At 36.7% G+C, this 15,506-nt stretch overlaps 1 protein-coding gene across 1 annotated transcript in view; it reads right to left on the bottom strand.

Annotated features, from left to right (window-relative positions):
* The window catches only part of sotv (exostosin glycosyltransferase sotv), a 574,706-nt gene that overhangs the window by 62,360 nt on the left and 496,840 nt on the right, over nucleotides 1-15,506 (bottom strand). Inside the window, exon 12 of the mRNA XM_068392356.1 lies at nucleotides 13,436-13,540. Coding sequence (XP_068248457.1) covers nucleotides 13,436-13,540 — 105 coding nt within the window. The remainder of the gene's footprint in view (nucleotides 1-13,435; nucleotides 13,541-15,506) is intronic.

The raw sequence follows: 15,506 nt of genomic DNA on the forward strand, positions 1-15,506 counted from the left end.
TTCTCTATCCACACTACTCTCTCCCTCTCTCTCTGCACTACCGATATTACCCTCTTCTGAACTCTTAATAGAGCGAATTTTCTCCTTCCTTAAATTAGCAAGATGTTGAAATTGTCTTCTCTTTGAAATGATAAAATTCTTGGCGAAAACGAGATAAACAAACATAAAAATGAGTGAATGTCAGAAGTCAAACTCAGCTATGTACTCTATGATGTTTATGGTAGGACTGAAGCCGAAGGGCGAAGGGTGTAATTTACCGTGTAATACATCGTTTGTGACTCGTGGAAGCTAAACAGATGTCATTATTCACAATTCTTCTTCACATCAAAATGTGATATTTATCAAAATTTATAACAGAAGAAATATTGCATTTTCTTGTCAGGAACAATGTTTTCGGTTTATTGAGTTACTATTACTAATTAACCTGTAATTATGAAAGTAGGAGGAATTTTAACAAAATATTTCATATACGCATTCTCCATTGCCATACGAAGCTCAGTGAATTTTTTCAAGATTTTGTGTTTTTCTTCCTATACCCCTATATATTGGCATTCCGGCCGCCCCTCTTAATTATCTAAAAAATAGGATTTGATTCTTTTTACTCTTGTATTGCAGTAGGATCCAGTCTTTTAAAAGTGATACTCTTTTGCTATTTTTGTATTTTGGTATACAAGAGTTGTGTTTACGAACTTCTCTCACAGGAGTTACAAACCATTAAGAATTGAGCAGTACAGTAATGTAAGCTTTTAAGCATTAATTGTATTCTAAAAAGACATACTATCAATCAACCCCACCAAAGAAGATTCGGCAACATCGAATGGAAAAGAGAACAACACTAATGTATGGATATAATTCCAGGTGAGTGAGCTGATATCAAGTAATTATGATGTAGTGCATACATCCTATTTTGGCGACGTGGATAAGTTAAAGGATTTATTCTCACTAATATGCATTGTGCATTACAGTTGAGTGAGCTGCTATCAAGTAATTATGATGTAGTGCATACATCATATTTTGGTGACGATCTAGAGGGAACCAATTCGCGCTGAAGACACAGAAGGGCCAACTAGACAAATGCAACCCCATGCAGCAGGAAACTACAGCCAACCAGAGGAATGCCATTACTCAAGGCTACATTCAAGTTCGATGTCAAGAAAGGAGCCAACGTCAAAGATTAGTCATAGGAAATTGCTGAACTCTAATGTTCACAAATATCAGAATCAGACCTGTATGGAAAAACAACAGGAAAAACCCAAATAACATAGATGTGATAAAACTCATCATCTTGCATATGAAGCAAGGAAATGCCCTGCTACAGGACAGACATGCCTGAATTATAGAAAGATGGGCCATTTTACAAATGTTTGTAGATTCCCTGAGCAGTACACAAAGAAAATAAATGCACCAGTTGATACTATAGGCCAAGAGAATAATGTGGAAAATGTTCATGATAATCAGGATAGGTCAGAAAATGGTTTTGGGTTTTGTATAAATTCTGTCAACAAAGATGCAAAAAGACACATATTGGTAGAAGCGATCATAAATGGTAAACAAATTATAATGCAAGTAGACACAGCAGCTGATGTATCAATTGTCTGAAAAACCGCTAAAACCATTCCTAATTTGTTACTATAAGGTACAAATAGTGTTTTGAAAGGTTATAATGGGTTTGATATTCAGCTAATAGGTGCTTCAAACGTAGAAGTACAGTATAAAAAACAGAAGTTAAATAGAATGCCATTAACTGTAAATAAAGGTAAAGGAAAAACTTTACTAGGGTTGGACTGGTTACAGTATTTGAAATTAGATTGTCCTAGTATTTTGAAGGTTACAGGTACAGAAGATGAACCCAAGAATAAAGTGTATGTGGATAATATTCTATCCGAGTTTCAAGACGTATTTGAAGATAAAGTCGGCACAGTCAAGAAATTGAAGGGAATTTTAGTTTTGAAACCAGATAGTACTCCTAGGTTTTTTGCTCTAAGACCAGTGCCATATGCACTGAAAAGTGTAGCTGAAACAGAAATCAAATGGTTAGAAAGTGAAGGTTCATGGGAAAAGGTTACATACTCAGATTAGTTCCTATTGTGAAGGAAAATGATCAGGTTAGGTTATGTGGATATTACATGGTAACATTGAATCCACAGCTCCAGGTAGCTCAACATCCATTATCAAATCCGAAAGACATGTTTACAACTATGTCAGGATGTACTGTATTTTCTAAGTTGGATCTTAGACAAGCATTTCAAGAGCTTCCCATGGATGAAAATTCACAAGAATTATGTACAATAAATACATCCTCAAGTTTGGATAGGCCAAAGAGATTGCCTTATGGAGTAGCAAGTAGTCCAGCTATATGGCAACAAACTATGGTTAAAAATCTCTCCAGGAATGCAAGGAGTATTTATTTTTATAGATGATATTTTAGTCTCTTGTAAAGATAAAAGAGAACAGTTCACACTTGTTACAGATCATAAACCTCTATTAGCAATACTGGGTCCAAAAGGAAGTTTACCTACGTTGGTAGCTGCAAGACTACAACGTTAGGCAATTATGTTAGCCACGTATCATTATGATATAGAATATCGTTCTACATCAAAGATGGGTAATGCAGATGCTTTATCTAGATTTTCAGTAAACAAAGCACCAGAAGAGTATGATGACAGTATAGTGTTAGTTTCAGTATATGATATACCCATTACAGCAAAGGATATTGCACACAATACCAAGAAAGACTCAATACTTAGTAAGGTTTTAGAGAGTTTAATGACAGGTAGGGTCTTATGTGGAAAAGACACAAATTGTAAACCATATACAGTAAGGATATTTGGAATGAATGGAGCATAACACAAGGTTGTATAATGAAGGGGTCAAGAGTAATTATTCCTAGTTCCCTGAGGAATATGGCTTTGTCTCAAATACATGCTGATCACCAAGGCATTGTCAGATCAAAGTTCATTGGAAGGACTTTTGTCTGGTGGCAAGGTGTAGATAGAGATGTTGAATTATTTGTAAGAAATTGTATGAATTGTGTTACATAACAGAACAATTCTCAATTTAATAGAATGCACCCATAGGAGTTACCCAGATATCCATGGCAAAGAGTGCACATAGATTTTGCAAGTCCTTTCTTGGGTTATCTGTTTTTGATTAATGTAGATGCTTAAAGTAAGTGGCCAGAGGTAATTCCAATGAAGACAACGTCTTACACAACTGCAAAACAATTAATGCACAGTTTATCTACACATGGTATTGCAAAAATAATTGTAACTAATAATGGTCCAACGTTTTCCTCACAAGAGTTTAATGAGTTTTGTATTGTAAAGGGTATTAAGCATACATTTTCAGCAATGTATTATCCACGAATAGAGGAGCTCAAAAATTTGTTCAAACATTTAAGCATAACATGGAGTGTAGAAAAACAAATACAAATAACTTATTCTTTTCATGTGTCTAAGTTTTTATTGTCCTATAGAATAACACCACACAGCACAATAGGTGTGACACCATCAAATTTGTTGATGGAGAGGAGGATTAGCTGTGTTAGATTTGTTGTATCCAAGTTTGCAAAGTGATTTAGAAGAATAAGGATATAAGGAGTTAGAAAGTCTCCCAAAGGTAAGTCATTTTCCCTTTATTCTAATTTTATGGTAAGATCATACAATACTCCAAAAGAGTGGGTACTACGAGAAAATGTAAAAAAGATATAGGAAGTTTACATTATCATGTTCAAGTTGGTGAAAATATTGTAAAATGCCATGTTGATCAATTACAGCCGTTAAATAAAAATCCTGTAGATCATGTGAATATTAGAGAAAGAAAATTTTCAGTAGTAGTTAGATCAAATGAATCAAATATTAACCAAGATGCTCAAACATCAGCTGTAGATTCAGTCTATGCATGTACCAGTACAGGATGAAGTTAGAGTACTTCCCAATAGGATGAATAGAGGGAAGCTCCCCGAGAGATTTAATTTGTAAAGTTTTGTACAATGTCAAGTTAAGAGGGAGGAGACTGTTATGTATTTGTACTGTAATACCATAAGCTGTACATGTATTACGAGTAATGTTGCACAGTATTGCAATGATAGAACATGTTTAAAAATTAAGTATGTGTAGTAGCGTATGTTATGAAGGGTTTAATCATTTATTAATTGTCTTAAAGGTAGAATGTAATTCTTCTTACTTTTGCATTGCAGTAGGATCCAGTCTTTTAAGAGTGATGCTCCTTTGTTATTTTTGTATTTTTGTATACAAGAGTTGTGTTTACAATACTGCTGAGAAGTAATGTAAGTTTGTTCAGCAGTAATGTAAGCTTTTAGGTATTAAGGGTACCGTCCACTATGTTTTGTATTTTTTGTTCTAATTATTCAAAATATATAATTTCCATATATGTTTTAGATATATATAACACCTTCATCATAAAAATAATTTCAAGACATTTGAGCAAAAACTTTTAGATTTATTACCAAAACTATTATTTTTAAAAATAAATTAGTTAGCAATTTCTCCACTATGACACCAATTGTATTGAAAATCATACAATAAAAATTATTTTATAAACCGAATAATTTTGTGTGACAGAATTTTTATTTTACTTTTACCTTTTTTAATGAATTTTTTTAAACATTCTTCGTCTAGAACAGTGGTTCTCAAACTATGGGTCGCGACCCAAAGTTGGGTCGCGAGATCAATTTTGATGGGTCGCAGGGACACAGGAACATTATCATAGCAGCACCATGGATCCCATTAATTTAGTTTTGTGGATGAAAAACAGTGCCATGAATTCTATTAATTTAGCTTTGTGAATTAAAAGCAGTGCCATAGATTCTATTAATTTAGTTTTGTGAATTAAAAGCAGTGCCATAGATTCTATTAATTTAGTTTTGTGAATTAAAAGCAGTGCCATGGATTCTATTAATATAGTTTTGGGAACGAAAAGCAGTGCCATGAATCCTGTTCGTTTAGTTTTGTGAAAAGGAAAAGCAGTGCCATAAATCCCACTAGTTTAGTTTTGTGAATGAAAAGCTGTACACATTATTATTTTTCCAAAATAAAGTGTATATATCATTGCATGTTTTCTTTCTCTTCACTTTACTCTGGGTCGCGAAGGAATGAAATGTTTCAAATAGGGTCGCTCATGAAAAAGTTTGAGAACCACTGGTCTAGAAGCAAAAAAAAAAAAAAAAAAAAAAAGTAAAAGGAAAATATAAAGTCTGTCAATCTCAATTATGGGATTTTTATTCCTCTTTCCAATTATATCTTTCTCTCTAAACTTGATCGATAAATAACTGAGAAACAGCTACCAACATGCGAATAAGTATGTTTTTGAGTTCTAAGCTCCCAAAGATTTGCTTTAAATTTATTTTGTTTTTCTTAGAAAAATCAAAATATTGTTTATTCCTACATAAAGGCTTTCTAACCGAGGTATTTAAACCCTAAGTGTAGTAATGCACTTGGTGTAAGGGTGTCATGAGTTACCAGCGGCCTCTCGTTGTTGACAGAGTTTTAGTTAAAATGTTCCAGTTTTGTACTCTTTTACAAGTTACCCTCTATTCTTGGGTTTTTTTTTTTTTTTTTTTTGCCTTCTGCTTACTTTTTGTTCTTTCTTTGACCTTAAGTAACTTTGGCCTTACCATAAAGTTCATGAGGACATTGTAAAAACACAATGTACTTACGAACCGTAAGTTAACAGACATGTGCATCTTAACTTTGGAGATACTGGCTGGTCTTCCTGTAGATTGAGGTTCGCCTACCCCGCCACCCTCTTCCAATGCCTTACATCTCTGCCAGACGTACGAGATTTCGAAACTTAAGTGAAAAAATCATTGTACATATGCTAAAAATAAACATGCAAAGATGATTCTGTCAAACTCGGTCATGCAGACGACGCAGTTAGGATGACGTCCTCATTTAAAGATCGCTTTATCTTCATTATTTATAAAAATAATTGGCTGAAATTTCTGGAGAGCATGTATGACATGTTTCTGCATTTGTAAAAAACAATAACTTGGATTTTTATTTTTTCAAGTCATAGTGGACAGCCCCCATAAATGTATTTCAACAAGACATACTATCATTCAAGCCCACCAAAGAAGATTAAGCAACATTAAATGGGATAGAGAACAACACTAATGCATGGATATAATTCCAGGTGAGTGAGCTGATATCAAGTAATTATGATTTTCCCTGAATGCCTTCATGGATGCCATAAGCTCCAAGTGACCAGGTAACAAAGTTGTACTTAGCATAGAAACATGAGTAAAAATGGAGGAAGGGACAGCAGACACAGGAATGGGGGATTGAGCCGAAGAAGCATTAGGCACTGTACTCACCTAATGGAAGTCTAGGGACTCATCAGAGGCTTCCGTAGTCAGCAGAATCCTCTCCCTCGCTGACGACACAGAAGAGGTAGTCAGTATGTCATCGGCCTCTAGGCTCATCACTTGAAGAGCGCCCCGAACGTTATCATCCGCATGATCCAATGGTACTGGTGGGAGTTGAACCGTCAGTGTCTGGTGACCAAAAACAGCCGTCACCTCGGCCTTGGGAAAGAGGTGGTCCTTGAATTCCAACGAAGGAAGGTATGCGGTACCTTTCTGAGATTCCTTCTGAAAGCCTCTCACCAAATGTCGAATGGTCTTCTGGCTCCTCGCTTTCTCATCTAGAGAGACGTTGGCAGAGTGGAAGCCAGAGTCTATTATGGCCTTGCAAATATTGCAGTTGGAAGATTCTCAAATTGCAAATGACCCTTTGGAAACATGACAGTCTGCATGCTTCCGGCAAGTCTTGTGGCCACAGGCAACTTGACCTGCCTGGTACAGATTACTGTCGAACACTCCATGTCTTCAGCAACCTGTAGAGATAGAAAATTTTGATGAGTACAAGCAGTATAAAAAATTTTCTTATCTTAGAAAAAATTTGAAACTAGAAATTATTGAAAATAATTTCTAGACTAAAGGGTTTCTACTACACCTGTTATGGCTTCTGCTACACTACAGTGAAGACTCATGCCAAACAGCTAAAAACTCTTTAAAGATTCATAAAAGGATCAAAAAAGACAATGTGGTAAAAAATGGAGGTGTTATATCAGTGGAACACCATTCCCCCTAAAGTAGGTCTATTAAACAACCTAAGGTAGCAAATTCCCATACCATCCTGCCTAAGCCGGCAGCGACTATCCCTGAGGTGGCAGCAACTGCATCTAAGGAGGCAGCTATTCCTAGCAACCATAGCATCATGAACTGATCTTTCACCAACCCAAGAATGTCGACACAAAGGAGCAGTGGCATTGTCCAGTCAGCAAGAAAAGGGACGATCCCATAGAAAAATAGTCCACAAGCAGGGGGGAAAGGCAAAGGAAATGTCAGGCAGTAGATAAGTAAATCTACCAAAGACCTGGTCATTATCATCAAACATGAGAAAGTGTGTTAGCCCTGAAGATAACGAGAGTCGTACAAGATGCCCAGAATGCCAAGAATTAATAATTCAAGAGATATCCTGACAACCAGGCGGGATCCAATTGACAAACTTCAGAGAATAATGTTCCTCAGATATGGAAGAGGAAAAGGGTGCAGCTAAGGCGGCAGAGGGTCAGGGGAGTTCCCCTCTTACCCCACTCACATCCAAGGCTAAAAGAACTCACGCCAAGACTCCACAGCAAGAGGTACATAACCCAGGATGAGAAGCTGCAGTCATAGACTAGGCAACCACTAAGCTGGCAGTGGAGAACCCCAAGGTGTACTGACTCTCGGCCTGGATAGGGTTAGGCCATAGGAAATACTGTGCAGGCAAGCGTAGCCTACATAGCGGAAGAGGGAAACTCAAATAGTAGGGTAAGTAGACTAGACAAAGGAATTGTAGTTCCTAAGACTGTAAAGGGTTATGGTTTAACTAGGAAGGAGAAGGGGCAATTAGACCACTCTTGGTGGCAGAGAAATTTAATCCAGGGTAGGAATAAAAATCTTGCCTACCTAGGGCCAAACTGGATAGCCCACAAGCTATCCCGTCCATCTACATAGCAACGAAGAACACTTCAGTCACCAGGGAACTGGACTGGGAGGGGAACAATTTTCCACAGCAAATAGATGCACAAGCAGGCACAAGGGGGAGGGGGGGAATTGGGTTTGAGGAAGGGAGACTCAGAAATTGGTGAGGTGGCAGGACAGGAAGCCCTAACTGTAGCATTAGAACTAGAATGGCGTTCTAAGGGGTCTGCAGTAAAAAGGCACAGAGATCGAGTCCTCACAACCAGCCGTTAGACTACCAAAAACTAAGAAGGGAAGCCTAAGAATGGGTAAGGCGACACTAGAGGGAGGTCTACCAGTCAGCATTAGAACAAAGTTAGTGTGTTCTAAGGGATGGAAAAGTAGACACAGGGAACAAGTTCCCATATCCCTAATTCATTTGCTTTTATGTAATCCGATAGTCAAAACATATGAACCATTACTATGTCCTATATGATATGTTGTATATATACATATACATTTCTATAATAAATAATCAATAGAATATTTTCAAATCTATCATTAAACATGTCTTGTATTCTGATTTACCCTAATTTAACACTGACAACAGAGAATTCTAATGTATATTTAGTACCCAAAAAGCCCCCACTTGTACAGTAGTCGGATACGTGATGTCACAAATTTCTAGTGACATATGGAAACTCAGATTTTAATCCGACATAGGCTACGCGTGGGTAGACCTTGTATTCTATAGACCTTGGTACTACTGTACCATGGTTAGATTGGGTCAAGTGTTAACCAAACTTGCTTGATGGGACTCAAAGCATTTCAATACTACATTCATCCCTACCTTAACCCTGTTCAGGGCACTTTTCAAAATAATGGAGATGTGAAAAAAAACCTATTAGTGCATCCATTTTGAAGTCTTTCTGAGACATTTTTACTCTTGTATATGTTTTTAAAAAGTGCATTCTGACACTGCAAAGTTGTACTAAGATATAGAATTTCAAAGAAATTCATTTATTTTCTCTAACAGCACAAGATTTTCAATATGATCTCAAAAAACAATCATATAGCTATTTGATGCATAGTTTTCAGAGACTTATCATAATCATAGGCTGTATAGTGATGTATAGAGGAGGAGAAATTATCTGTATATGTTGCAACTAATAGGGTTGACAAGACACTTACTCACTTTGCCACAGTTTCCATGCCTGTGCAAGCACTAGGGAGCTTTAATTATCCAAGTAGAGACTTGAAGGGTATTCCTTTGGGCTGGAAAAATATGGAATGATATATGTCATTGAGGTGGCATTCATCTGACTTGTAAATGCGAACAAAAATGTACAGTAATACCTTGAGATACAAGCGTCCCAACATACGAGAAAATTGAGATACGAAGAGAGTTCCAAGCAAATTTTCATCCTAAGATGCGAGGAAAAATTTGAGATACGAGGTATAATAGTTCCCTATGCGGCCGCCAGGTGGCTGCGTGTGCAAGAGGCTGCTCACGAGGACAGTATCGCTCGGTCTTTCCCGTCGGATCTCCGTCACGTAAAGTTATCTCCGAGCATCGGCCGTATTGTTTTGTTTTTTACGTGTTTTTTGAGAGAATCGGTGCATAATTGATTAAATAAACAATGGGTCCAAAGCAAACGAGTGCAAACAAGGGTAGTGAAAAGAAAAAGCGCATGATGACAATGGAGATGAAGCATGAAATAATTGCAAAACATGACAGTGGCGTAAGAGTGACTGAGCTGGCGCACCAATATGAGAGGAGTACATCGACTATATGTACCATCCTCAAGCAGAAGGATGCTATAAAGAGCACCAAACCTTCCAGAGGAGTAACCGTCCTTTTCAAGGTGCGTAGTGATACTCACAACAAGATAGAGAGGCTTCTTTTAATCTGGATAAAGGAGAAACAGATGGTGGGAGATAGCGTGACCGAGACGATCATATGTGAGAAGGCCAGCAGAATCTATGATGACTTGAAAGGGGAGAAAGTAGCCTAGAAAGGGGAGACTTCGACGCCAGCGGACACCTTCAAAGCCAGTCATGGCTGGCTAGATAATTTCAAGAAACGGACTTTGATACACTCGCTTGTAAGTCATGGGGAAGCAGCAAGTTCCAACACCAAAGCCGCGGTGGACTTCGTCACAACCTTTGCCTCGGTTATTGCCACGACATGGCTTCATCCCCCAACAAGTCTTCAACTGTGATGCAACTGGCCTTTTCTGGAAGAAAATGCCTAGGACGACTTTCATCAAGGCAGAGGAGAAGAGACTACGGGGCCATATACCCATGAAGGACCGGTTAACTCTAACCTTGTGTGCCAATGCCAACGGTGACTGTAAGGTCAAGCCCCTGCTGATGTACCACTCTGAAAACCCATGTGCTTTCAAGAGCCAAAGGATCTTGAAAGAAAATCTGCAAGTGATGTGGCGCGTTAATGCTAAGGCTTGGGTTACCCGGAATTTCTAAACAGAATGGGTTAATCTGTGCTTTGGTCCGACAGTCAAAAAATATTTGGCGGAGAAAAACCTGCCATTGAAATGTCTCCTGGTCCTCGACAATGCCCCTGGTTACCTTCCTGGTCTCGAAGAGGACATTCTTGATGAATTCAGGTTCATCAAGGTCTTTTATCTCTCGCCCAACACCACGCCACTCCTCCAGCCCATGGACCAACAAGTTATTTCTAACTGCAAGAAACTGTACTAAAACATTTATTCCAGAAATGCTTCGATGTTACAGACAACAAGTCTCACCCTTCGGGAATTTTGGAAGAAACATTTCAACATTGTACATTGCTTGAAAATTATTGACGATGCATAGCAGGGTGTCACAAGACGAACACTTAATTCAGCATGAAAGAAATTGTGGCCAGCTTCCGTCGCTGAGAGGGACTTTGAAGGGTTCGATACGACAGACCCTGATAACCCCAAAGCTGTTGTGATGGATGAAATCGTGTCTCTTGGAAAGTCCGCGGGGCAGGAGGTAGACGAGGAAGACGTGAATGACCTTGTCGAGGAGCATCAGGAAGAGCTCACGACACAGGAATTGATCGAGCTCTAGGAGATGCAACATTAGGATGTGTTGGAGCTCATTAGCAAGGAGGAGGTGGAAGATGAGGGCCGCCTTTCTACAGCAGAAATCAAAGACATGTTAGTGAAGTTGCAAGAGTTTTCTAATTTTATGGAAAAGAGGCACCTGGACAAGTTGGCGAGTGGTCGTGCGTTAGCCTATTGTGACGACACTTGCGTGCGTCAGTTTCACAACATTTTGAATGGGAGACAAAAGCAAACATCCCTAGATAGGTTCCTTTTAAAAAGGCCGTCAAAAAGTGCAGGTGAAAGCGAGGCAAAAAGAACCAAGCCGGAAGAAGAAGAAAAGTAAAAAGATGAAAATGAAAACAAAATGTAGAATTAATTTTAGTGTAACGTAAGATTAACATTTTATTTTTAAGTGTGTGTACAGTAAGCTAATTTCATTTAAGTTAAATTTAAAGTTGAATTTCATTTAAGTTGAATTTAAAGTTAAGGTTATGTTACGAAGTGTTACAAAAGTGCTGCGTACCGAATGTGTTGCAGTCAACTCTCTCCTCCCCATCCTCTCTCCCTCCTTCTCCTCCGCACACACCGCCGTTAGCCGCTACCGTCTGTCTCAAAGGTAAGAACTCCATAATAATGTTAAATTTCATAACCAGTTCAAAGCTATTTGTTATTTTGTTAGCGTAGCATGTTGATTACAACAATTAAAAACATGTTTTTCCTCTGTAATATACTGTTTTGGGTTTTTTTTTTCAGAGGGTACAAAGATATTAATTTGTTTTTAGTTATTTTATGTGCGAAAAATTCATCTGAGAAACCAGCAAATTGAAATACGAGCTCGGTCCCGGAATGGATTAAACTCGTATCTCTAGGTATTACTGTATATATTACAGGCTACATGCTCTCTAAAGGGTTAATCATAGTGACAGGTAGACTGGACAGAATGCCGAGAATCCTACATTAAGAAAACCAGGCCACTTCTGGAATATGAGAGCCATATTTAATGAGGTAGTTCTGTATGCCAATATGAAAATACTGACATTACTTTGGTCCAAAAAATATCAGGTAGCTGGCAACAACACCATACCTCCCACAACTGGTTTTGAAAATTAGTCCAATCCTAGCAATGGAGAGAGAGGTTGGACGTTAAGGTGGGAGACAGGTGATAAAATATGAAGGGGGTTGAAGTAATGATAAGAAATGTAAAAATATATCTGAGAAAATATTTGAGTAAAAATATGGGGAAAAAATATTTCTAAGACCGAGAGCCCTCTTGCCCAAAACAAGGAGTCAACACAGATGACGGTTTAACCCGAGTATTTACCATGTCCAGAGCCACAGAGGATGATACTTGGACAATCCATACCAGCAGATTGGGAAAATACCACTCCAAGAGCACAGTGCCATATTCTTTTTTAAATATTAGTACTCTATACACTTGTTTCCTTCCATTCTTGTTGCAACGACAAGGACGCCAAATTATGACCTTCATTTAGTATTTTATCATAATTAGAAGATAAAATATTTGGGTCAGAAATAAATTACTTACATAATTCATAAAAAGGAAAGTAAATTTGCAATAAAAAAAGGAAAGTAGAGTTCCAGATTTAGAAACAGAATAAATAAAAGGGATTCAGTAAAATAATGTGGGAGTGACATAAAAAACCTAGGCTTTGCATGGCCTTTGCTAAATTATTTTCTATATAATTAAAGTTTTTAAGCTTATAGCTCTACCACAAAACTCAAGTTGAAAAATATTAATATAAATAACAAAAATCTAAAATTTCCCACCATAAAAAAGGACAAAAGGTTAAAAAAATAGAAGCCTGGCCTAGCTAAGTGCTGCTGGCAAGAATGCCATCTTCGCTAGCCAACTGGAGACAAGGGAAAGCATGCATAAAGACAATCCTGCCCTAGAAGTTGATGAAGATTCAAAATATAATTCCATTTAGTTTTGTAAATTCATATGTGTAACTATGTACTCTTATGTAATACTATAACAGGAAAAAATATGGCTTTTTGTGGTAAACAAATTTCTAAGTGATATTATACTTCACAGTCAGGAGTAGCATTTCCCATTTAGGGATGTATCTATCTGCTAGCAGACAAATATAGTGCTGAAGATGCTGTAACAAGTTGCTATTGAGCCTGCAATCCAAGGGTCTCCCTTACACACACTGAATACATGCTTGCATGTTTCTTTGGTAAATTCTATTATATTTAATTTCCTGTTCCAGCATAACAGGAAAGTTCCTAACTCAAAGAAACCTGTTATAATTTGTGAACATTCAAAGACTATAAATGCAGTCATAAATGTGTAATGAATTTGTATAAAAATACAACAATTAAAAAAAAGTATTTGAATCATTAATGTATCACTGATAATCAAATATAGCAAATATCTCTACATCCACCTTACCTCATTGGTCCATTCAGAATCATATTTCCAGCTTCGAGTATCGTTGTGCCATAAGACATTCCGTGGAGGAAATCCTACTATGCGATCAGGGAATTCACGCCAAACCTAGAAAAAAGAAAAAACCTAATAATGGTGCAAAATACAATGCAAAAACTATCCTGTGATCAGCATTCAGATCCAAACTATATTTTTCTACTTGTGATTATAAACAAAGGAATTTAATTACTGTCGTGATCTGGGGAAATATAATCTGCTAGAATCCTAAATTCTTAATATCAAATTCAAATAAATTAAATAGATTGTTGAACCTTGCAATAACAGATTAACTGGGGGAGAGAGCTGTCTGTTATCACAGGTAGTTTGTTGTATCGAAAATGTGTCCTGAAGTATAAAATCAAGCAAAATCATACCAAATTGTATAAGCTACAGGCCTAATATATAGGCCCAACATCTGAGGTAATATCAGAAAGAGCAGCTGAGATCAACACTTTTGTTTTTCATCCTTGGATGACATAGTTAAGGAATGTAAATTAAATGAAACTCACATATTGAAATATTCCTTTAAGCACAAACCAAATAAAAACAAACTAAATACTACTGTACAGCATCTTTCCCATCTATCAAAATATACAAAATTGTAAAAAATGTACTATATACAAGAATAATACACTTGTAATTGAATAAGTAAATAAATGTAAATACCGTACAGTTTATATCAGTGTATAAGACGTCCTTTCGATTAGCAAGGCCAAAAGTAATTTATCTCTTATATGTAGTAAAAGACAAGGAGGTTAAATGGCTGGAGATGTCCACGAGCAAATTAAATGAAGTTTGCCATCTTAGTCTGATGCTAGCAAAAAAAGGTCATGACATAACAGCTGGGAGCTCATTATACTGTACTTAAATAATTTGAATCAAAATGCTACAAATTATGCCTGCTATTAAGTTAATAATGCTGATTTCACGTGCTGTGTATGGATGTACATAAAGATTCAACAAAATTTAAATCCTACTGTTACATTTAATTGGTAGGTACTATAATTTATTTTCAATGTAAATCCATACAGACATTTTAAAAAGAAAAATATTCAGAATACTGGCTCCAATATTATCAATAATATTATAATCACCTGCACTATTAATATCATTAATACTATTATGATTACTCAATGTCATTATCAGTATCACCTCACATGGCTATAGGTATTTTTTTTTCTTTTTTCTTGCAGCTCTCCTAAGGATGAGGCCCTTAGAAAGAAATGGATTCGAGCTATGTGATGAGTGAATTTTTCTCCAACTAATAATTCAACATTATGTTTAAGGATTATTTTGATTGCTTATAAAAATTCGATTGCAATCTGGAGTTATTCCTTCCATATATGAATAATTTTCTGCTCATCTCCTGAAGATGGAGAAGCCCAAATATGTAACCAAAAGGAGTTTTATGGATCTTAAAGAAAAATCAGTGGTAACTGTAATTGAAAATGAATTAAGTGATCAGATTATTTGAAGAAAAAACTCAGTGATGCAAAGGAAAAGGTGAATTCCTTGTAACAGTCCAAGTGATGGTTTAATACAGCGTTAAATCTGACCTGGACGGAATTCTTTAAAATGTCCAACAGGTTTGAGCATACTAGAGAAGTGTAAAACTGGTGTATCAGACCTTTGAAAATAAAAATTTAAAAGTGTAATAGTATATCAACTGAGAATTAATATTCTCCAGTAAGGAGAAGTTTTGCCCTCCCTCTTCACTTTTACTCTTCTCGTGCATATTGTTATGAGAGTAAAATCTTTGACACATGCTTACCATATCCTCGAACTATATCAAAGTGGAACTAGCAAATCCATTGACAACCAGGATTCACTAGTCATTCATTTTCAAGATTGAAAATGAAAGCTAATGCAACATTGAAAACTGATAAAACTTTAATGTGTTCAATGATAATGGATGAAATAGCATTTAAGCAACATATCTAGTGGTATGACAAGAGATCTTACGATTTTGTTGACATGGATACTGAACTCTAAGATGATATCGTTCCAGTTTCAAGAAAAGAAATTGTGTTTATGG

Source organism: Palaemon carinicauda, chromosome 18 (genome assembly GCF_036898095.1).
Source record: "Palaemon carinicauda isolate YSFRI2023 chromosome 18, ASM3689809v2, whole genome shotgun sequence".
NCBI lineage: Eukaryota > Metazoa > Arthropoda > Malacostraca > Decapoda > Palaemonidae > Palaemon > Palaemon carinicauda.